Source organism: Mytilus edulis, chromosome 9, assembly GCF_963676685.1.
Source record: "Mytilus edulis chromosome 9, xbMytEdul2.2, whole genome shotgun sequence".
Lineage (NCBI taxonomy): Eukaryota > Metazoa > Mollusca > Bivalvia > Mytilida > Mytilidae > Mytilus > Mytilus edulis.
Window position 1 is genome coordinate 65971239 of NC_092352.1, and position 26588 is coordinate 65997826.

Consider the following 26588-nt stretch of genomic DNA (forward strand, 5'->3'; position numbering starts at 1 on the left):
TTTTGGAGTTTAGTATGACGTCCGTTGTCACTCAACTAGTACACATTTTGATTTAGGGGCCAGCTGAGGCCCACCCCCGTTTGCATTGAAAACCCATTGGTGGACTTCGGCTGTTATCTGTTCTTTGGTCGGGTTGTTTTCTCTTTGACATATTCCCAATTTACATTTTCAATATTATTTGAAAATAAGGAAATTTGATTTGTAGGCACTTGTCTCAGAAAAAAGTCCCATATAACTTAGATAATGTTAAATTAAGGTATTACATAGGAATATTTTTGTCCAGAGACAAATGTCTATGATATATTCCTAAGAATTATCATTAGAACTGATAGTGTGTGTTAAGGTAGACAGGGCTAAAAAATTAGTCTGGGGACATAAATTTTTCAAAAATATGACTATGCAACTCTTAAACATTTCTAAAACATAACATTTAAATTTCCATGGTTTAAATGTAATTGAATTATTATAGGATTTTATAGGACATGATTACCTAGGAAAATTAGTCTGGAGGACATATATTACTAACATCGGACTAAATATACTAGTAAATTCTGTAACCATGGACTTTTTATACTAGTAATATTTGTCCGCCCAGACATATTTTACCAGGACAAATTTATCACATACATTTACACTTCAATGTGTTATTGGAATTATTGGAAGAAACGAAGTGGATATAACTCTATATCTGTACATAAAATTATGTGGTTATATCTACACAGGGTCTCTGATATAAATATACCAGTTTACATGATGAATATCTGTTCTTTTCTGTTCAGAAACAAAACCAGGCAATATGCATCTTCTCATTATATTTTTGAAAATTATTTTTGGTAGCAGTATATAAGGATTGAAAATAGTATATTTCTTTTCAGGTTACTTTAGCAGGTGTTGTATGTGATAGAATTCCAGGTCAATGCCAAGATGCTTCAAATTTAGACGGACAAACTGAACTCTACAAGAAAAGGTATCAAATATACATGTTTTTGCGCCTGTCCCAAGTCAGGAGCCTCTGGTCTTTGTTAGTCTTGTATTATTTTAATTTTAGTTTCTTGTGTACAATTTGGAAATTAGTATGGCGTTCATTATCACTGAACTAGTATATATTTGTTTAGGGGCCAGTTGAAGGACGCCTCCGGGTGCGGGAATTTATCGCTACATTGAAGACCTGTTGGTGACCTTCTGCTGTTGTTTTTTTCTATGGTCGGGCTGTTGTCTCTTTGGCACATTCCCCATTTCCATTCTCAATTTTATTCTTAAAATATATAAAGATATAGTATGCATTCATTTATTTTCTCTACACTTAACACCATATATTAGTTGAACGATTGAAACGTTTAGCATAGGCTTTTTAAGCAACATGCAGAAATGTTAACTTTTGGTTCAAATGGCGTTGTTATTAGACTAATCACCAAATCCAAAAACATAATACTTTAGTGTAAGTCAATTTGTTATTCACGATTCTGTATATAGATGGAACCTATAGTTGTTAATGTCTGTGTCATTTTGGTCTCTTGTGGACAGTTTCTCATTGGCAATCATACCACATCTTCTTTTGTTATATTACCTTGCAGGTAATAAATATAATCTGTCATGATTATATTCATATAAGGCTGTCTCGTCAAGCTTTGTAATTTAAACATATATCTGTCATCAGCTGTGAAACAGATATTCCATAACGGTTAACACTCGTGAGGACGTCCGTAAAAGGTATCGAAGGAATGTATCTCACTATTTGTATCGAAAGAATGAATGAGCTTGTTAAATTTGATATATATGCCTTTTTGTGCTTCTTTGTTAAATATTTGTATGTTTTTATTGTGATTAAGATAATAACACAATGTTGACTGCTGTACTTCTATTTTGACATTTTTGCCTATTATGTTTGTTTGTTTTGTTCACGTATCGTTGTCAATATAATGGAATTTGATGCGATTGCCACACAAGTGGAGGTTTAGTTAGCTGTAAAACCAGGTTCATTCACAATTTTTTTACATAAGAAAAAATGCTTGTACCAAGTCAGGAATATGACAGTTATTATCCGATTGTTTTACGTGTTTGAGATTTTCATTTTGTCATATGATTAGGGACTTCTTACAATTATAAGTCTGCCTCGTATCTTGACTTGCATCTAGAAATTGACAAAGAGGGTCGGTTGAAAAAGCTTTACGACAAAAGAGATGATTTCAGCTTCCAAATTGTGACTTTTTCATTTTTAGTTCCAAATGGTGAAGTTTAAATCATCTCTTCGTAAATTTCACGGACGCCATCACGAGTTGGTTGACCGTTAAGGAATATCCGTTTAACAGACGATATCGGTTATGTTCCTTATGTCGTATCTACAATCCCGTTCCCTTTTCACGAATGTGACCTACCGAATAAGACTATTTACCGGCTTTGAAATAACATGAGCAACACGACAGGAGCCACATGTGAAGCAGGATCTGCTTACCCTTCCGGAACACCTGATATCACCCCCGTTTTTGGTGGGGTTCGTGTTGCTGTTGTACCTCTATTTGTGACATTTTAACCTATTCTGTTTGTTTTGTTCACGCATCGTTGTCAATATAATGGAATTCGATGCGACTGTCATACAAGTGAGAGGTTTAGATAGCTTCAAAACCAGGTTTAATCCACCATTTTCTACATAAACAAGAGTGCACACGCTGAAATGTCTCGCTTTCTTTACTTATCATTGATATCATGTTGATGGTCCTAAATATAAAGCTTTATTATAACTGTCTCATAAACTTAACATTAACCAAGAAAACTAAACATTGACCAATGAACCATGAAAATAAGGTAAAGGTCAGATGAACAATGCCAGCTAAACATGCACTCCTTAGAATCATTCCATACACCAAGTATAGTAGACGTATCGCATACAGTATAAGAAAAAAAGACCAAAGCACAAAAACATACCTATAACCACTGAACCATGAAATATGGTCAAAGTCAGGTGACACCTGCCAGCTAGACATGTACACCTTACAATCCTTCAATACACCGAACATACTACTTATAGTCCTTATATTGCTTAATATAGTATCTGAGATATTGATTTGACCATCAAAAACTAAACCTTGTTTACTGATCCATGAAATGAGGTCAAGGTCGAGTGAAAACTGTCTGACGGGCATGAGGATCTTGCAAGGTACCAAGTCAGAAATATGACAGTTGTCATCCATTCGTTTGATGTGTTTGAGCTTTTGATTTTGTCGTTTGATGAGGGAATTTTCCTCGGAGGTCAGTATTTTTGTGATTTGACTTTTTCCTTGTCAGCAGAAACCTATAGATGAATCATGACAGGATTGCAAGCTCAGGAACATTAACAACATCAATTTTTATACACCAGATGATCTATTTTATCAATTAATGTTTTCCTGTGATGTTCGAAGCCGAAATATTGTAGTCTAAAATATCGTTTAAAGTGGAAGATGGATTGTTGCTTCAAAGAGATTTGTGATCTATTCACAATCTGAATAATTTTATTGCCTCTTTCGAGTTGTATTGCACGTTTTTATTAGTTTTCAGGTTTGAGATTCACAGAAAAAGGTCTGAAGAAAACAAAATAACAATTTACCATCTTTTCATGTACAAAAACAACAAAACAAAACAAACATAGATGCATGAATGAACACTCGTTATATTTCCTCAAATTCCTTTTAGCTATTCACAACGGTAAATTGTCTTTGCAAGCACTATGAGTTGTGTATGAAACATTTTACACATCATTTTATATAGTCATTTAGAATACAAATAAATATATATCAAATTGTAAGACATTATATACATATAGTTACAAAATATCTTAAATATAATAATTATATCTTGATAACAACATTTGATGAATTATGATAATACTTGATAATTTAATCCCAACTACACAGACGGTCGTTTGCTGGAAACCTAAAAAAAATATTGTTCTAAGAAAAGTGTGAACTCGAAATAATTTTTTTTTCTACAATATATTCACGTATTAATGTCGGCTACACATACATTTATACAAAACAGTCCTAACAGTTCTGGCAGTTAAATGTTCGAAGGACAAATTAATGAAGTGACAGACATGAGCAACACTATATGCTCAGCAGACAGCGGAATCAATCAACATAAACAAAAACATAAGCAAGATAGACAAAGAGATAAATGCACTGAGCTCATTATCTTATGTTATCACGGTTCATTTTGAAATATATTTAGATTTTTTTAGAAGTCTATACTCAATCTGTTGTAAACGTTACAATCTAGATTCTATTGAAGAAAAGTTACATTTTGAGTTCTCCACATCAGTTAAGGATTCTGAATTATGTCTTGTTTTACTCGATACGTATTTTCTTCGGCTCTCGCTTTCTCTCCTTTGCTAATTTCTAAAACATCTACATGTAAGTGCATGCTTAATACACTCTACAAGTAACTGTACAAGTTCGAAAAAACTTAATACAGAGAATCCAATCCATAGGCCTACAGCGCCACCTACATCTGACATAAACTGGGCATTCTGGAAATAGAAAAGTTGTAGAGGATTAAAACTAGACGTTACCAATATAAAAGAAAGTGACTTTGAATAGTTATTAGAAGATTAGTTTGTGACTGGGAACATTTGTTGTTGCTGTGCATATACTGATTTAGTGTCACGGATGGATACCCAATACATCTCCTTTCTATCGTAAAATCATTTTATAAGATCACATAACTCAATTAAATATAATAATAATTGATGTATTGTATATTATGGGGTTCTAAGGTCAAATAAACTCATCATAGATACCATGCAGGACCTAATTTTGTATATACACCAGACGCACGTTTCGTCTACAAAAGACTCATCAGTGACGCTCGAATCCAAAAAAGTTAAAAAGGCCAAACACAGTACGAAGTTGAAGAGCATTGAGGACCAAAATTCCTAAAAGTGTTGCCAAATTCAGCTAAGGTAATCTAGGCCTGAGGTAGAAGAGCCTTATTATTTCCAAAAATTCAAAATTTTGTAAACAGTAAATTTAAAAATATAACCATATCAATGACAATTCATGTCAGCACAAAAGTACTGACTACCGGATGGGCAAAACGATACAGTTTAGATCCTATGGTGATTTTGAACGAAAATTTGCATACAAGCTATTTTTACGGGGCGCCGAAAGGGACTCTTTTGGTTCTGTACTCGAAATTCAATTTTGAACGTACAAAATTAGTTTTATTCAACAAAAATGAGTTCAGTTTAACAAAATTTGTAGCATACTACAAATTTAAATTTTGTCATACAAAATTATCTTTCACTGGACAAAAGTTAGTTTTGTTATGACAAAATTCATTTTTGTTACACAGACTCCTTTTGTTACTAATTTGAAAATTGGGCGACAAAAGTCAATTTTGTATGCAAATTAGTTTAGTTTGGATTCTGTGAACTAATTTGCATACAAAACTGAGATTTTGTCACAAGATTCAATTTGTTTATTTGTGTGTAAACAACATTGAGCTTTGTTAAATAGAAGTGAAAATTTAACACAAAGTCAAAGACAAAATTGAAGTCATTTTTGTCACAAAAGTCAATTTTGTCTACACAAAAATAAACACAAAATTGAATTTTGTAATGATTGTAGACAAAATTCATTTTTGTTATGCCAAAGTTCAGTTTTGTGTTTATTTTTGTATAGACAAAATTGAGTTTTCTTAAACAGAAGTGCAAATTTAACACAAAAGTGATTTTTGTGTCACTAAATTCAACTTTGTATGCAAATAAGTTTATATTTGCATACAAAATTAATATTTGCATACCTATTTGACAAAAATTAATTTTGTCATCACAAAATTGAAGTTCTCATAAAACAAGTCTGTATCACTTAGTTTTGTAACACAAAAATGATTTTGTTATGACAGAATTGAATTTTGCACAAAACCACAAGAGTCCCATTCAGAGACCCGTAATTTTCCACCCAGTCATTTAAAATATATTATAACAAATATATTTTAAGAGATAAATGGAGATGAAATTTTAAACTTTTGCTGTTTGTCTATCTAATTTAAAATAAAAGATTCATCTGTGACTCAGTTTTAAATTCCATAAACGTTGGTACAAAAAAAATCTTCACACATTGTCAAATCTAATGCCATTAAAACTAGAGGCTCCAAAGAGCCTGTGTCACTCTACTATATAATGATCTATGTGCATATTGAAAAAAAGGACACAGATGGATTCATGACAAAATTGTGTTTTGCTGTTTTTGATGTGTTTGTAGATCTTACTTTATTGAACAGTCTTGCTGCTTACAATTATCTCTTTCTATAATGAATATGAACCAGAAGTGATAGTGGAAAATATTTTGTAAAAATTTACAAAATTTATGAAAATTGTTAAAAATTGACTATAAAGGACAATAACTCCTTTAGGGGTTAATTGACCACTTCGGTCAAGTTGACTTATTTGTAGCTCTTACTTTGATGTACATCATTGCTATTTACAGTTTATGTCTATCGATAATAATATTCAAGATAATAACCAAAGGCTGCAAAATTTTCTTAAAATTACCAATTCAGGGATCTTGACCGAATGAACAATTTTTTCCACAGCAGATTTTCTCTTAATGCTTTGGTTGCAGAGATATGAGCCAAACACTGCATTTTACCCTATGTACTATTTAAAGCCATGTCGGCCATCTTGGTTCACGGGCGGAGTCATCGGACACATTTTTTGAATTAGATACCCAAAATTTACATTTACCGCTATGTTCTATTATTAGCCATGGCGGCCATCTTGGTTGGTTAGCCGGGTCACCGGACACATTTTTTGAATTAGATACCCAAAATTGAATGATGATTGTGGCCAAGTTTGGTTTGATTTGGCCCAGTAGTTTCAGAGAAGATCTTTGTAAAAGTTACAACGACGGACGACAACGACGGACGACGGACGCAAAATGATGAAAATGCTCACTTGGCCCTTCAGGCCAGGTGAGCTAAAAAGGGGTTCATGAACTCGTTTTCAAGTTCAATCAGTTTGATTGACAAAAATCAGTCAAAAAATGCTTCTTTCCCGGACATGTCACAGTTCATACTCACCTCAATTTCTGGAGTTTCCATTATCCTCTCGTAATTCAGATCTTCGTAAAATATGTCAACTTTAACGTAGTCCATACTAAAAACAGGAAAATTTATATAATAGTGCAAATAATTTACTCCCGATATCGGACACAACGTTTGAAGTGTTTTTTTATCTTTACGATACCATGATACTGGTGGTTATTTTATTTTGATGATGGATGATTGATGATTGATGATTGATGATGATTGATGATTGATTATTGATTATTGATGATTGATTATTGATTGATGATTGAAAGGAGGTTTCCAAAGATGCCTGTGTCCATTAGATATTTGATAAGATATCAAACGTTTATTGTTTAACCACCTTTAAAGATACCGACAAAAAAATCAGAAGTACTCATTATAACCTCAGAATTTCGAAATTGAATTTGACCTAAGCTATCTGGCGACTCATAAGAAATGTTATTTTCTTCCTGTTTAAGACAAACTTGAAATATAAGTGGAACATTATATACGCTTTTACTAAATTGTTTGTTACGGAATAACGATATTGTGACTTAGATATTTTTATAATACGTTATATGGTGAATATTTCAATAATCTCACATAAAAGACAATAAAGGTCAACCTGAATGGACCTCATGCAAAACGGAAGTAACCTTTTTAGCCCTTATTTTTGAAAAAGTATGCAGTAGCCTATTATGTGATATAAAAAAGGTATTTTGTTAATCAAAAGAAGTGAATTATGTCACTTTTTTCATTTAAAAATATTTAAACCTTATATTTTTGGAGTCAATGTAAAGTAAAATAATTTGTACTAATACTTTGGAACAGTAAAATACATCGACAAAATTCCTTTAACAAATTATGTGCTACATTCTCTATCTTTTCAAATAATTAGGACCAAATCGAGCGATAAAACATACGAACATACGAAAGTCATTTCCATTTATGTGTTTCACACGTGAGTGAAATGAAGTATGTGCATCAATAAATCCGGTATTAATAGAGACCGAGGAACTTTAGTTTCGATGTCACTGGCCCAACAAAAGGAAATTTAAATCAAGACTATAGGTAGCAGTCTTGTCGGAAATTGTTCACAACATTTTAGTAACAAGTGAAATTTGGTTAAAATGGTACTGTGTATATAAAAGTTTTCTATCTTGGAATGTTTGAAATAACCCTTATGAAACTGAATTGTTTGCCGCAAACTTGCAGCAGACTTGCTGCAAGCTTGCTGCAAATAAAAAGTTTGCAGGAACACAGAAAATAGTGTTTGCAGATGTTTGCCGCTAGCTTTGTTTGCAGAAACATCAATGTTTGCCGTAAGATTGCCAGAAAGTTTAAAATGATAAAGAATGTTTGCCGTAAGATTGCAGAAAACTTTGACCATTCTATATGTTTGACAGAACATTGCAGGAATTACACAATATTGACTGGGCATGCCTAGTTGGCACTTCCTGGTTACTAACAATTTGAAATTGTGGCTAGGTCAATGTTGGTTGTGTTTGAGATGCATTTCACATATAAGAGATCAAGAAGGCATTTTGGTTCAATAATATGGGATAATCATTATGTAATTTTGTAAGTACAAATGAATAATAGAACTTCATGCTTTAATGAAATAATTAATGTTATCATCATACATAATTAAGTAAGCAACTATATTTACATGTATGTGTGATTGAAAAACTTAAGCTATTATAAGTTTTAATTTGTAACTGATGTACTGCACCATCATGATCATGTTTATTAAGATTAAGTTAGATTCTGTAATGCAATTATTACCTAGCTTTATAGTCTCAAAACACATTTGAGATTTTACCTTGTTCATTTTTAATACAGGTATATTATGTCATTTGAGATGCCCCTTTTTCAAAATTCAAATGCATGTATGTATTTCCTTAAATCTCATGAGTTTGCAAAAATTCTTTCAATGACTGTTTGTATAAAGACAGGAATTGACTTTGTAAAAATGTTGCTAATGTAATTTGAAAGAGATACATTGAATGTGTCTTCACACATGACATTAGTATATGTGTAGTTCCTGGAAGTTTGCCGCAAGTTTGCAACAAACATTTGCCGCAAGCTTGCGGCAAATCTAATTTGCATAATTATGTTTGCAGCAAGCTTGTCGCAAACTTCATTTGCATGGTAAAATGGTTGCGGCAAGTTTGCAGCAAACGTTTGCTTCCGGTAAGGGAAGTTATATGATGATACAACCCATAAACAAAAAGGAAGAGACTTACCGTTTTTCGATGCGAGAACTGTTTTTAAACACCGCAATAGAGTTCAAGGACAAAGGTCAACTTGATTTTCAAAGATCTTAAATTTTGAAATATAAGATACTATATACTGGTTATGTCGTTGTTCTCCTCTTATATTTAATGCGTTTACCTCGGTTTTAGTTTGTTACCCCGATTTTGTTTTTTGTCCCTGGATTTATGAGTTTTGAACAGCGGTATACTACTGTTGCCTTTATTTATTCATGATAAAACCATGCCCTTGTCGTAAGGTTTGAATTTAATATTACATGTAATATTCAAAAGATTTTAAATGAAGTGTAGTTTTCTCTTATTTCATGTAATAGTACATAAAACAGTAATATTGACATTGATTTACTTCATGTCATCATTTGTGCATTTATTCAGTTCGAAAAAAGTCGAAAAGCAAATCTTTTTATAGTTTATGTGAAGTATCCGATCATTGAGATAGGAAACCCATAGTAAACACTAAACTATCAAGTTATCTCCCTTATTTCCCTCTAAAGAAGATAGAAACACCATATTTATGGAATCACTAAGAAATAAACTACCAAAGGTTGAACGAGAAGCTGTTAGCAGCGGATGGTGTTTAAGAAATCATCTTAATCTTTACATTATGAGAGACAAAGAACAATAATATCTATGTGATTTTAATCAGTGAAAAACTAATTTACTACTATCTTTCTTAATTTCCTTTAACCACAAATGGTTATAATACGTGGAAAGACATAATGATATTCATGTAGAAATGAAAAACTTTATACCGATAACAATTAATGAAAATGCAGTATTTATGAATTATGAAGATCTATGAACACGACAGAGACGATTTAAATTACAGCCCCTTTATCTGTAAAGTAAGTGTATTTATCAACCACAAGCTCTTGAAAAGCAAATCATCTATAGAAAAAAACATTCACAAATGAAGTATATTTTTTAAGATTTTGTCTTATAGATATGTCATGAAAAAAGGTCGAAATTGTAAGTTTGGTGACGTGTAGGAGTGCTAATTAGACAATTAGAAAATACCCACAACATAACAAATTACGTGGATAAAAACAGTCACTGTACGGTCTGCAATAATGAGCAAAACCCATACATAAACTTATAACTTTGTAAGTATTCTCTAAACGTGTTGTAGTTTAGTGTTCAATGTAAGGAAAATAAATGCCTACAAATTTAATTAAGAAAAATTTGGTTTGAAATAAAAGTTCAATTAATTTCAGATTTTATCTTTTAAGTATTTTTATTAAATACCTTTGTGTTTGGACGTCTTCGTTATCATATAGTGAAGCATCAACGCATTTGTTTTTAATATTAAAGCATACCCCTTCTTTCAAAGTTTCCTGAAAAGAAAGATATAATATAATCACCTATTATGCCTACTATAAATAAAAGAGTTTAAATGAAGTAGTATATGTAACGAAACTCAAATGTAGATTCTTTCCAAACATTTGACATATAAAGGCTACACTTATATTTCTAGTTCTCAATTTAAAGGGACAGGCTGTCAAATTCATTATTTGTTTTATAAAATACTAACACGTATATCTAAATTATAAAATAGGAATCTTTTAAAACAAAACTTTACATTTTTTTCACAAAGAAGACAAAAAATATGCCCTTTTATTGATATCTACATGTATATACAATTGTATATGGTATTGTGTATATTGCGTCTATGTCAATAATATTATTTTCTAGGTATGTACTGTATGAATATGTTAAAGGAACGCTAGCAACGAGATATAGAAAAACATATGTTTGTGTGTTTTTCCAATCATTAATGAAATTGAAATATTGAAATAAAAATTCGATTTTAGCAGACCGTTCGGTTCAGTTTTGGCAAAATAAGCAAAGAAAAATTGCTTATGAATTATTCCCTTGCAAGTGAATAATTTGATCTAATTAAATCAGTATTTATGAAAACTCCAATTGAACCACATAGCTAAATCTCATAGAGAATGGTTACGAATGAACTAGGCGTGTTTCAGGTAGTATAAGACAACATTGAAAATGAAACAATGGCAAACAATTTGATTGACGGATTCGATCAACAAAAAAAACCCTCATTGTTATACAGGTAAAAACGATTATTTACACATTATTTTAACATGTAATATGAAATTAAACAGACCTAGAAAAACCCAATTGCACGAGTTCTGTGTCTATGGTTATGTTTACAACAAGTCGTACATGTATAACCGTCGACTTAGTTTTCGAAAGGTCACCCGGATGGTTACTTATACTGCGCCTAGACTAAAATACAAACAAAATGCTGGTACATAATTTTGTGTTTATGCATCGTAAGTTGTTTATTTTAGAAGTTTATTTGGCTATACGTTTTAGTATGAACATATACGTTTTAGTTTGAATCGTATATGATAATTTCAATGAAAATTTGAGACAAATCGGTGAAAACGAATTTGACAGCTAGTGACCCTTTAAAGACTTTAAGGAAGATCAGTATAAAAAATAAAACTCATTAGTAAAGTAATATCAACAAATTACATTATCTGTGATTTTAATAACAATTAAACCGTTATCAAAGGTACCAGGATTATAATTTTATACGCCAGACGCGCATTTCGTCTAGATAATGCCGGCGTCACACATTGTTGTATAGACCGGCGTGCACTAAACGTACAGAGAAAATTGACAAAGTCGGTATACGTTAGTTGCACGCCAGAGGAACGATAAGCAATCGTAAAACGCGCGTTGCAAAAGTTGGAAGTACGTCGAAATACAAAGGTATACGCTTGGTGAACGCTACAACTCAAGTAAATTTATATGCAGCATAAAAATTTTCATCCAGCTCAAGCGTGTGTCTAGCGTATACCTATACGCTACACACACGTTACATAATACTCTACAAGCGTTTAACGCGCTACAGATAATTTGAGACACGCTTAGGGCACGTTGTATACGCTTCGAGATCGTTCGACTTAAACTAAATCGTATGCGGGTGTGTTTGTAACAAACACCCCATAATAAAACGTCCACGATACGACATGGACGCGTCTCAAATACGTTTAAGAAACTTTTTTCCTTCGTTGCACTTGTGTGCATTCCATCAACGTTAGACAAACACCAGGCATAAGCAAACATACGTTTCTTGAACGCCCGATAAACGCTTAGGTACGCTTGTTACAGATATGATCGACAGGTTGAATGCATCCAAAATTACTAGCGTATTGGCAGCGTACATGATTTGTTTACATACCCGGCGTACGTCGGGGCAATACGCTGATGTGTGACACCTCTACAGTAGACTCATCAGTGATGCTCATATTAAAATATTTATAAAGCCAAACAAGTACAATGTTGAAGAGCATTGAGGATCAAAAATTCCAAAAAGTTGTGCCAAATACGGCTAAGGTAATCTATGCCTGGGATACGAAAATCCTTAGTTTTTCGACACAATTCAAAATTTTGTAATCAGGAAATTTATAAAAATGACCACATTATTGATATTCATAACAGAAGTGATTTAAAGTTCTCGACTTTTTGTTTTTGTGTATGACATCATTCTGTTATGTTTATGGAGTGATGTTTTGCTCCCTTCCTTACTTGCGTGCCTTTGTATTCCGATGACAAATTAAATTATCTAAACCTAAGCCACTTAGCTAAAAAGATTTTAAAAAGCATTTTCAAAACTATTTAATACACCAAATGTATTTTTTGAAATACAGATTCCTGTTCATCCTTACATTGTCATCTATTGACAGTTGAACATATAGGTATGAAGCACATCTTGTTGATTTTGTGGTTTACTTCATATCTCATTAATTTGATATCAAGGAGAAGTGTGGGATCATAATAGGCTATTATTAAGCTGTAGATTATTTTCTTTTTTTTTTATTTAAAGGAAGTACAACATCTATAAATCGTCAGCCAAAAATGAATAAAATGGAAAATGGAAATGGGAAATGTGTCAAAGTGTGAAAGAGACAACAACCCGACCATAGAACAGACAACAGCAGAAGGTCATTAATAGGTCTTAAATGCAGCAGAAACTCCCGCACCCGGAAGCGTCCTTCAGCTGGTCCCTAAACAAATATATATATATACTAGTTCAGTGATAATGGACGTCATACTAAACTGAATTATACACAAGAAACTAAAATTAAAAACCATACAAGACTGACTTGGAACAGGCGCAAAAAGGCGGCGGGGTTAAACATGTTTTTGAGATCTTAATCCACCCCCTATTCCTCTAGCCAATGTAGAAAAGTAAAGGCATAACATACGCAAAGTAAAATGCAGTTCAAAAGAAGTCCGAGTCCGATGTCAGAAGAGGTAACAAAAGAAAACTAGATGTGTCAAAGCGACACGAATGGTCCCGTCCCAAAAAGTTGAAAAATCTGCAATTTCAATAACACATGATATAGTTTATCAAAGTCCAAAGCCTGTAATTTCAGCAAAAAATAGCGAAGCGGAACAAAACTTATACTTGATCTGTAACTCATCATTGTTAACTCACACATCAAAAATCAGCCCAATATCTGATGGCGTTTAGAAAAAAGTCTGTATAACTGTGATTTTCAACAATTTCTCAAATTCCAAAGTCTGTAATTTCGGCAAAATTTAAGTGGAGCGGAACAAAACTTATACTTGATCTGTAACTCATCATGGTTAACTCACATACCAAAAATCAGCCAAATATATGAAGACGTTTAGAAAAGAACTCCGTATAATGGTTTGTTGCGGACTGACAGACTGACGGAATTACGGAATTTCGGAATATCGGAATTACGGAATATCGGAATTATGGATTTCTGAATTTCGGACAAGGGCAAAACTATATGGCACCGACAACTTCGTTGCGAGGCCATAACAACCAAAATGAAAATAATACATAAATAACAACAGACTACTAGCAGTTACTGACATGCCAGCTCCAGACCTCAATTAAACTGATTGAAAGATTATGTCTTCATCATATGAATATCAAGCACAATCCCTCCCGTTAGGGGTTTGGTATTATACTATCATAAAATATATGAAAAGTACACAACCCATGTCATGCCAACAACTGGTTTTTAAATAAATGTGTTTAATTCTAATGCAAAGACCCTATAAGTGAATCAATATTAAAGCCAAAATATGCAATCTTTATTGACCTGACAACAGTATCGTAACTATATCCCTTCTTAATAAGTTTTTTTAAAGGTTTTGTTAGCTTCTGAGGTAAAAACTGATGATAAATTTAGTAAATGTTTTGACTAGTTTGTGATATCGAAAACACTGGTATAATAATTTTTCAGTAATACATAAAATTCTCCCGCTAAAATTTAAAAGTTGTTACATACAGGAGCGAAGTTGAGTTATATTAACACCTTAAGATGGTGACAAGGGAACGTCACCATCTACAAATGGATAATTAACGATAGGAAATGAAAAATCATCTCTTTTATCATATTTTTTTAGTATTATGCTTTCCGTTAATAATATAGATATCCAGATCGAGAAAAGAGCAAAGGTCACTGTATGTATTAGCTTTATTTAAAGTAAGTTCAACCGGATAAATTTCTTTATATATACTGAAATGATCATTATTCAGAGCCAAATTATCATTCAAATATCTAAAAGTATTATTAAATTTTTGTATCAGTTGTTGTTTCGATGGGTCTTTAGTCATGAATTGCAACTCATAGCAATACAAAAACAGGTCCACAATAAGTGGTGCACAGTTAGCCTCATTAATTCCGGTAGGTTAAAGATATATTGAATCTCCAAAGCGAACAAAAATGTTATCTAGTAATATTCAAGGGCAGATATAGTATCAATGCATGTCCAATTGACATAGTTCTTTTGTTTATTGCTACTAAAAAATGACCGAACACGAGTTTGAACATATGTATTCGTATTCTTACTTTTTAAATACCCATTTAGTTAGGTGTGTGATTGTTTTCTTAATGAGAATATGAGGCAAGGTGGTATATAGGGTGTAAAAATCAAAACTTTGAATAGATTCAAAATCACCACTATAAGCATGCAATTTATCAAGTACATCTAACGAGTTTTTGGACAATTCAAAAGTAATTAATTCCACTATTTTCGAAGGCTTTATTTGAACAATTTATTATCAGGTATTTGATTGTACTAAGTGTACTAGTAAGAAGAATAGACAATTTAGTAGTGGAAAATTGCTTAAGACGTAATAAATAAAGCCAGTACATAGTTGGGACTTTCATTGTTTTTGGTTCTGCTTGTAAAGAGGTAGCTAAAAATTTATGTTTGTTACAGATGTCGTTTTCTGAAAATGGAGTGAGTTGGAATGTTGGTGAATTGGTGATTTCTTTTTTCAGAAGCTCAATGTAAAATTTACGTCAAACAATAATGATATTATTAACAGCTTTATTGGCCGGGGCAAAAACAAATTCCTTGGCAAGTACTTTTATTTTATATTTGATACGCGGAATAGGGTTTTTATGGTTGTTGTTAAGAGTAGAATGTTCTTTAATATGTTAAATACGTATATCAACTATGTTCATTAATGAATTAACAAAAGAGTCCAAAGATTTTTGTCAGCTTTTGTCCCGTTTTATCCATTTCAAACAGTAAGTACGGAGTGAGTCGTGGATGATATTACGACACTCATTCCAATTAAAAATTGACGGGGGACGAAATTTAGGTCCTTTATGCGGCATTCACGAATTGCCGATTATTGCTCCCGTTTGAGATCAGACAGCGATAAGACACGAAAACTGAAAAAAATCGGATTACTATCCTCAATTATCTGGAATGTTCTATCATTGTCTGAACGCAGTCGTTAAGTTCGTAACAGATTCCTACGGGTCAGGAATGATCCTGATAGTTCGGTGAAGCACCCCGACAGTTAGGTGCGTCCTGTAACATTCAGGGAAACTCAGTCGATTTTGTCAAGTCGGATTACAATCGTGACTATGACGTGATAGATTCTGCTGTATCGGTTCAAAATCCTAACAATGTTCTGTGTTTTCTGGACGATGTCCTGTGGAACATGAATGATCTGGAGAAATTATTCAATGCTTTTATTCTGCCAATTGAGTCCAGATTGCACCAAGATCTTGTCGATTGCGAACCGTCTTTGCCAAAACCGTTCCCGAACAGTCCAGTTATTAATACGAAATTCCTCAATGAAACCCACGTCAGAGTCCCGACAATTACAGAAAGCAATACGACTGAGACCAGACAAGTCCGTTTGCAATGCGATAGAGCGAACCATGATAGGATTACGTTCCGACAGTACCTGATTGTCCCCAATATGCCGACAGTTTTCTAACGGATAACTTCCGTCAGCTTCAGTTCACTGTCCGGTCACTGTCTGAACTCTGTCGGATTAAATTCGGTAGAATAGGGACGCAGTCGTGACAGACTCGGTCGAACTTTATCATGCGAAAGATAAAAATCGGATTAGAATCGGATTGAGGACGAGATTATCGGAACAAATTCGCTTGGAAACGGTTGAATATTGACGCTGCCTGAACAATATCTGATTGTTGTCGTGATCAAAATTTTTTTTACAAATTTTAATTAAAGTTTGAATTTCCATCCACAATTTACAGGATCTTGATCAGACTTTTGACAAATTTTAATCGGGAATGGTCCTGTCAAGGACGGCAGTAAAAAATCGTGAATGTGTGACCCCAGCTTAAGTGAGGAATGATTTTAACTCTCGGTCTTGAACGATCTCATGTTATAACATAGAAAATGGGTCCATAACTGTTTTCGGAATTACTGCAATTACATGAAGTAGGTGTAGTTTCATTGATAATAGCTAAAATTTAGACTATTTAAGTTTATATCTTTTGATTTTAAATAACTGAATAATACTTACAAGATATTCTGCCGATGGCCAATTGCGGTGACTGATGGTTTTCAAAAATTGGTTTTCCCTGGAAAGAAAAAAGAAAATCAATTTAGGCACCAGGGTTATTATACCATTTCTTTTGGGAAAAGAAGATAGAATGGGTGGGGGAATTTACTTGAAATAGATATTCTTAAAACAATTTAAAACAATTCGCACTGCTGTACCCATTTCTAACCTTTAAGGTATACTTTTTGCTGAGCAGACAATAATACTTGCAGACAAAGCGGAAATGATGACAGCACGAAAAATTTTGCTAATTCAACCAAAAGTATTTCGCAACATGTTCTACTCCGTTGAACAATGTTTTTTGCCCCATCCCCGCTAACATTAAATCCTAGACCACACCAGATGTCTTGTTCATCCGTGCTCAGAACCACCCCCATATTATGAGTAGGTCGAAAATTTTATGCATTAATATATGAATGGGGGTAGATCACATTCCAGTCGTATTTCGGTACCCATTTCTAACAGAAAACTAAAGTAATCCCACACCTTTTTATGTTGAATTGCTGCGGTTCCACGGAAGGGAAGGCTCTTGATGTAACAATCTGTTGTTAAATTGCTGAGAGCGTTAACGGAATGTGTACCACAAAGTGTTTTAGTGTAAGGGAAATATTTGCCTTATCTGCAGTGTTACGAAAAGAAATCGTTTTGCCGGGTAGACAGAATTGTGCAGTATCGATCCGAACTGGCTTTTTCCGGATTTTAACCCCCAAATACCCCCAAAAAGATATTGAAATGTACACATAATAAATTACGCTGGTCATTACCCATTTGTTGTATTAAACAATATTGGTGGATTTTATGTAAAAGAAATCGCGACACACAATTTCAACTCTATTCATTCAGTAATACAGAAGATAGACGGTATACTGGTAATACATTGTCAGTATACTGATGGTTATTTTATATGTTAAAAGCAAGACTTATAAGACTCAAACAAATTTGTAAAAAAGACCGACATACCTACAAGGATTAAAGCATTCACATTCTTCTTTTCTTTTCTGTTGTCTTTTTCGCTCATCATGCATACATTTCAGTTCTACCAACAAAGGAAAATTGTCATTTTGAGCGACTTTATCGGTTTTAAATACTTTCTCTAGTTTTTATTGTAATTGTGTTGTTACAACCTGTACATTTCACACTTTGACTTTAAAGTGGACTAATTTATAGTCAAAGAAATTGTGGTAGGAGTGCCAATGAGACACATTTCCATCAAAGACACAATTTGTAATAGTTATTGATTTATTTCACTTGACAGGGCGGGGTTTAACCGAATCGCTTAATCGATTTATCAATTTCGACCAGCGGTATACTACTGTTGCCTTCATTTATCATAGACCAGTCTATCTAAATATAGGTGTTTTAGTATAAAGTCATCAATGAAGTATCTTGTTATGGTCATTGATCCGGTCAAAAATATAAACACTATATGTCTACTTGCAAATTAAATAGTGAGACACAGCTTTAACGGAGTTTAAAAACATGTAATAATTGCCACAGTTATGAAATTGGGGATATGAAAGACTAGAATAATAACTATGACGGCGGTTGCAAAATATGAATATCTCGATTTAAGCTAACGTGGATTTCTACCAAAATTTGACAGAAGCTTGTTTATATGAATATCTCTTAATTCTATAATGTTCATTTATTAGTAAAAAAGGTAAAAAAAAAAAGAATTTTTATTTACGAAATCTACATATTCTGATGATAAACAAGCTTTTTGGTAGAAATCCAGGGTAGTTTAAGAAAGTTATTAAAATTTAAACATTTTAACCACAGAGTGAATGTTATGTAAACTGGTAGAAAAACTAAGTCCATTTATAAGTAAAATACGGATACTCAGGTTTATGTTTACCAAATTTGTGTTTGAATAGTATCTTATGATCATAAACAAGCTTCTGTTCAAGTATGGTAGAAATCCAGGGTAGTTTAAGAAAGGACGACGACTGAATGTAGGATCGCTATGTCTCGCCATTTCGACAATAGTCGAAGGCTCGACAAAAAGTAACATACATTTATCTTATTTTATAATATTCATTTAATGTGACCCTGTGCTTAAACATCCCGTCATTGTGTTATTGTTCTATGATATAACTAATTTATTCTTGTCTTTAATTTTTGTCAATGTGCTTTGTCCATATGACTATGTGTTTCTTTGTTACATATAACGTGTGTGTACTTATAACACAATGTTGACTGCTGCACTCCTACTTCTGAAATTTTTACCTGTCATTTCTGTTTGTTTTGTTCACACATCATTGTCAATATAATATTATACGACTGTCATACATATGTACAAGCGAGAGATTTAGCTAACAATATAACCAGGTTTATTCCACTATTTTCCGAATGTATTACAATGTATATGTCTCTGGTAACCAGCTAGACTTTGGTTTCATATGTACAATGTTTTTAATTACAAATAAAATGCCTGTAACAAGTCAGGAAAATGACAGTTGTTATCCATTTGTTTTATGTGTTTAAGATTTTGATTTTACTGTTTGATTAGGGACTATTCTTTTCTGAATTTTCCTCGGAATTAAGTTTTTTCAAGGATTTGTATTTACTATAAAAATCCTTGTAATTTTGTGAATTTACTTGCTATTCCAGATTTTTAATAAGATAATTTTTTTTATTCATTTTGGAACAGCAATTTTGTTCTGATATTCAATACAATTTAATTATCATTATCTGGAGATAATTGGATAACAAAATCATATGAGTCAACTAATTTTCACATGTACAAAATGTTAGCAGCTGTTCGTTTGAGTGGTCTGATAAAATGTATATATATGAAGCAAAAGCTCATATGCGCATTTGCAAGTAAGGTTTTCAACATTCAAACTAGGTTAGTTTCATCAGACATTTATTGCAATGTATATATTTCTCTGGTAACCAGATTGCATTCTGATGTCATATGTAAAAAAATAATTACAAAATGCTCCGCTAATCTGCATATAAAAACCTCATGTGTAATAATGATTAATTTCTTACTATGAGCAACTTGTTAGCACCGTTTAATAAGGGATGTAAAGTGTACCAGAACATTATAAGATATTTATTTCTATTCCGTAATATTTGGGGTTTTCCCTTATCTATTTCTATCTTTAGTAACTGTGGTTTGTAGAACAAGTTGTAAAACAAGTTTAAAGAACTGGTTGGATAGTACCTATATATAAGTCTTTAGTGAGTACTGCATGAGCATTTCATAGGCGGGAATACGGGTGGGGTATATAAGTCCGATACTTGGATAATTTGTATCGAGGTTCTCACAGTAACTTCAAAGTAACAACACGTTCTGCATAGTATCTTATTTTTATTCATTTATAATGATTAAGTTTGGAATAGCTAGATGTGTATTTGCTGGGATATATTTGTAATGTCTTATTATCATAATTAAATGTTGTATCGCACAGAAAATAAGAAGTTACTTCGAAGTTACTGCGAGCAAACCAAACCTACATTTTGACTTGCCTCTTATTTTGCCATGTAGATAGATTAGAAATGTTTTAAATTCGGACGAATTTATGAGGGAGAATTTAAGTAGAATTACCAAAATCACTGGATTTTGTTTTTATTTTGTCTAGTTTTACAAAACCTTAGAAATCAATTATATTTTTACCGGTGTTCAAGATTACAATTTCACCAAGTACATACCTGAGTGATTTGAACATACTTCAATTACGTCGAATGGCCTACGAATGATTTCCGTCGCTTCCGGTACATGACAACCACACTTTTGGAAGGTCTTATTATGGGAACACATAGTCTGACAGAGCTAAAAATAATGCTTCATAGTAAAATTGTAAAATAAAATGATAATTCTTTAAAAAAAAAATCTATTGAAGGGAGATATGGTGGGAAACAAAGATGATCATAATAGTGGAAGATATTAGCAAGCAAAATCGAGGGAATTGTGCAAATGATGATACAAGCATGAAAATTACCACAAAGCATCATTATTATATCCTTTTTAAGAAATAACTGCTGGCCATTAAAAAAAGTATTTTTTTGAAGATGGCCACGGCCATTTTCTAAAATGGCTGTTTTCTATAGTTTGAAAATACTGATTTTTTCAGGAAAACTTTTCTTTGGACTTCTTTAGTAAAAACCAATTACCAGGTTTAGTGGATACCTTCCTAACATCACATATTTATTAAAAATGAACGTTTGACATATCCAGTATTTGCGCATGCGCCCAAATGTAACATTCTTTCAAAAACATTTAAACTATTTACCATATGGTAAGTGTTTTTTGATTTCTAATAATATTATGAATTGGTTTAATAACATTTTTCAAGGTTATGATACACATGTGTTTAACACTTTTGCGCATGTGCGAACTATATATAGACATCAAGAGCGATTTGTATGCATTACCAGGCAATTCTCATGTACTCGATGGTTAAGGCGAACATTTTGTTAATCCCGGAGAAACATCAATTGCAACTGCAGATCAGCCACTTTTGCCTAAGCAAATTCAGTGGGAATGGCCTGATTTGTAAGGAAAAGATATGTGTATCGTCATGTTTGATGGATTGAACATTGAAATGACTTGTTGTAAAACTCTAGGTGATATATTGCGTAAAAGGGGATGGACATGTTGTCTTACTGAAGCCAATATTGCAACACCAAGAACGGCAGATTCTTTTTATGTATTTTCAAATGTACCTACAACTAGACAGGCGCATCAGACAACCGCATGTATTTTTCTTGAATTGTTAATTTCGGATAATGAAAGCTGAATTCAGAATATATAATTATGTCATGACTCTGTGGCGTTCAATGATTTAAAAGACTGGTGTAAGGAAAAAGATTCATCTCGAACACAGTTTAATTCCTGGCGTTCAATTATAAATTAAGAACCTCTTCTGATGTTGGTATTATGCTCATTTCATGAGTGAAATTTTGTACTTTTCAAACAGTCTATATAAAGCATGATAGCGTATTGTTTTAGGTCTTGATCGTGTAAATTATGCTCGATCGTTACTGGCCCGTCTCCGAGATATGACTTCCCTTCCCGAACATCCCCCACAGTTGGCGATTTTATTTTGAAAAGGATAGTTTCACTGTACGTAAGACCAGCGGATTTCTTTCTTATAACACAATTGATCAGACACAAAAACAGAATAATGCAATTGTGAAAGGCGATGTTAGTACCATAGGATTAACCGAAGATCCCTTTTAGACAAATGGATGGTAGCTGGACCAGTAGTCAGTATACAAGAAGTTGAATTTCAAAGATCTAGTGGTTTGCGTCATTCTACAACAGACGAACGACATAATGAAGACTTTACGAAAACAAAAAAAGATTTCTATAAACAACTTAAAAGGCTTTGTAAAGTGATGAACGAGTCTGGAAATTCATTATAGAACAATCGTAAGATTTATTTTTTAAATACTCCATTTAGGAAATTTTTGATTCGGAAACAGGTAAGATATGAAAATAAACTCCAAGATATTGGTCCAAACAATACGAAGATCTTTTAAGCAAATGCAAAACAAAGGAGAACCTGCTTTTTATAACCAAAATAAAATTAAACTGGAAATGTCTTTATCAAAAACAAAGCTAGAGAACCTTAAAATTCATTTCTTGTCACAGTAGACAGTTTACTTGGAATATTTCTTTATCCATTAAAACTTAACTGCTTCTCCGTCTTTATCTCAGGATGTCACTTGAAATAGTGGTATTAAATCGCTGCAAACGGGTTTTACTTAAAACATTCTGCGATTTGCTGATTCAAATTATGACGCATTTATCGTTGGTGGGGCAGCAATGGTTTATTCTAGGTCACACAAAATATTTGATGATTATGGTAATGATGTCATACTGCTTTATATCTTGCATCGATAAGTATTCAAGAGTAGACATTGTATTTGATGTGTACTAAATGAATAATTTAAAGGCTGTGACAAGACAAAGGCAAGGTTGGTGTGCCAGATAGAAAGGTGTTGGTTTTGGTAGAACACCAAATGTTTGTAGTAGTTTTCTCTGTGAAGATGACAACGAAACGAAATTGTTCAAGTTTCTTGCTGACAAAATTGCTTCTTAAGAGACTTATAAAAATGTGTATGTTACTCATGGTGAAATTCTTTGCAATTTCACAAAGATACTTCCTATCTATCCCCAGGTAATCATGAAGAAGCAGATACACGAATATTTGTCCATGTTCGGCATGAATATGATAAGTGTTGTAAAATATAATTTTAGGTAGTACTGACACAGATGTAAAAATATCAAGAATTGCAGCAATCGGAAAATCAGGTAGAACAAATTGTTGATAGCTAGGTTATGGCAGGAATAACGACTTCTGATGGCTTCCTGTACGTGACATATCAAATGCGTTTGGCCATGTGTAGCTGCTCTTTCTTTCGTCCATGCATTCAGTGGATGTGGCACTTTGTCGAATTGAGAGAGGGAAGAGGTCAGCTTGGCTAACAATGGAAAGTTTTCCAGATGTAAAGGACGTTTGGCTGAAGTATGAAGCGAGGCACGATGTGAATTGTTTGCCAGGAAGCAGCGGCATTGTGATGTAATTCCGCCTAATGGAGGTTCTTTTCCAGAGCACATCAAAAGAGAAGTATATCAAGGAGGAGTTTCTTGGGCTCAGTCTGATTCATGTATTCGACAGGAACAGGACCAAGTCATGATCACTGGGGTTGGATGAAAGGAAGACTCAATGACAGTTGGAAACCAAAATGGACTTCTTTGACTGCCGTTGCATCTCGTGTCAGGAAATTTTGAAATGCGGAGGCGAAAATCCAGCTGTGTTGGTAACTGTAGATGCTACTGTTCTGGCATTCCTTGTACGGTTTGTTGTATAGGCAACTATCAGATAATTGTAAGATAAGCAACCTGTCTTTCTAACCAAACTAGGCATTTAAACTTAACAAAGAGTGTTATCACTTGTTAAGTTGATGGAAGTTATAAAAATATTTTCTACGTATTTGCCGCCATTTTTTAACCGGAAGTCACTATTTTTTTTATTTATGTGTCGTTTTGTCGTACTTAGGAACTGTTTTGAACGTTTTATCATAACTTACATTGGATTATACGAATTTTTGCCAATTTGCAATGACGCCATTTCTGAAATGTGTGGTGGCCATTTTGAAAAAATGATTTTTTTCTTCTGGCCAGCAGCGGATTATTTTTCAGTATCAATTAGTCAACCTTTATACCAAATTGCATGCTTGTATCACGATTTGCACAATTATGTCCATAATATCTCCCACTAATAAGAGTTGGCAAGCTCCCCTTCAGAATAAGATCTACTGTTAAAATTAATTATTCACCCGATGACACTACATGTCTTCTCTGTTATCAGTTTTCTATTAATCTTTACACTTTACATATGAACAACAGTGTGTAGTTTACAAATGTAGCATCAAAACGTGAGTATGTAGTTCTTAATCAGATTACAAATGTAGCATCAAAACGTGAGTATGCAGTTCTTAATCAGATTATTTGTAAACAGGTACAATTAATAATTAATTACTTTTTTCTTGTTTTTACTCTGGATGTTGCTTATATTATTCGACTCATGGTTTAACCACACTAATTTCAACTTGATTTCATTTGTATATATAAGAAATTGATTTTAACTGACATATGGTTTTTAATAAAAAAAAAAAATGTTATGTACTCACATATCGAGTATACTTATATCCATATACGTCTTTATATTTATCTCCACTACAATTTCCATATGGTTCATCTTGTCTTTCAATGGTGACCTAAACATTAGTGTACTAGTATTTAAATAATTATTTGAAGGCTTTGACAAAATTTGAAGTGAAGACACACATTTTATGACAACAACTACAATACCATTCTTCAAGAGTGTTTATAGTTTCTATGCCCCACCTACGAAAGTAGAGGGGCATTATGTTTTCTGATCTGTGCCTCCGTTCGTCCGTCCGGTTAAAGTTTTTGGTCGATGTAGTTTTTGATGAAGCTGAAGTCCAATCAACTTGAAGCTTAATACACATGTTCCCCATGATATGATCTTTCTAATTGTAATGCCAAATTATAGTTTTGACCCCAATTTCATGGTTCACTGAACATAGAAAATGATTGTGCAAAGTTCAGGTTAAAGTTTTTGGTCAAGGTAGTTTTTGATGAAGTTAAAGTTACATCAACTTGAAACTTAGTACACATGTTCCCTATGATATGATCTTTCTAATTTTAATTCCAAATTAAAGTTTTGACCCCAATTTCACGGTCCACTGAACATAGAAAATGATAGTGGGAGTGGGGCATCCGTGTACTATGGACACATTCTTGTTTGGTAATTTCTTATATACATTTTGTTAAATATTACTTTCGTATTCGAAGATACCCGACTTCGCCGTTGTATGCAGTTTCTATATAGCAACACTCTAGCAGTGCCTATATATGGAGTATTACATCCCAAGTTGATCCCATCACAAGGGAGCAATCATTCAACTTCAAGACCATGTCGAATTTATGTGTTACACATAACACGGATATGTTTAAATTTTCGCAACCACAATCCCGTCCTATTTTTCATCAATTGTAATATCACCGAATAATATATTTCAGTTTATTATCAGAAAATTCTTTGTATCGATTTTTTAAATAAACAATAAGAAACTGCAAGGCAATGACACTGACTTCATATGATAACAAGGACAACAGTAAGAGCAAGTGAGGAACTGTAACTGACTTTTCATATGATAACATGAATAAAAATAAGAAAAAAGTAAAGTATTGTAACTGACTTCAAATGATAACCTGGAAAACCTTGAGTACAAGTAAGGCATTGTAACTGATTTTTCATAGGATAACATTGACAACACCGATAAAAAGTAAGGTATTGTACAAAACGCCGAACTCTGAAGAATATTCAAAACAGATGGTCCCTAATCAAATAGCAAAATATAAAGCCAAAATAAACCAAAACGAATGGTTAACAACTGTCATATTCCTGACTTGGTACAGGCATCTTTTTATGTAGAAAATGTTTATTTGAACCTTGTTTTACAGCTAGCTGAACCTCAAACCTGCATGACAGTGACATAAAATTTCATTATATTTTGACAACGCCGTGTGAAAAAACCAAACAGATATAACAAGTAAAAATGTTAAAAAATGGGGTACAGCAGTCAACATCGTGTCATAATCTTAATCACTATACAAACAAACTAATATGCAGCAAAGAAACACAAAAAGGCATATATGCAATGCACAATAGCAAAAATTGAAAGACAAGATAGACAAGGCAAATTAGTAAAAATGAAATCCAATCAAACAAAAAATTAACATAGCACAATAAAACGATGAACGAGTACATACCCTTGTCAAGCGGATATCACAAAAAATAGACTAAACAGCAAAAGTTATATTCAAAAAGTAAATTAAAAGAATACTAAAATACGTTATTAAGAGGATTAACAATGCCAGT

General features: G+C 33.0%; 1 protein-coding gene across 2 annotated transcripts in view; it reads right to left on the reverse strand.

The window, feature by feature from the left end:
- Positions 1-3622: 3622 nt before the first annotated feature.
- LOC139488884 (epithelial sodium channel subunit alpha-like) overlaps positions 3623-26588 on the reverse strand; it is a 55738-nt gene continuing 32772 nt past the window's right edge. For both annotated transcript variants that reach the window (XM_071274840.1, XM_071274839.1), the window contains exons 8-14: positions 24811-24897; positions 20821-20941; positions 18124-18199; positions 17125-17182; positions 10560-10648; positions 7054-7129; positions 3623-4501 (exon numbers count right to left, since the gene is read on the reverse strand). In XM_071274840.1, the coding sequence (XP_071130941.1) occupies positions 4364-4501; positions 7054-7129; positions 10560-10648; positions 17125-17182; positions 18124-18199; positions 20821-20941; positions 24811-24897 (645 nt within the window). In that variant the 3' untranslated portion in view covers positions 3623-4363. The remainder of the gene's footprint in view (positions 4502-7053; positions 7130-10559; positions 10649-17124; positions 17183-18123; positions 18200-20820; positions 20942-24810; positions 24898-26588) is intronic.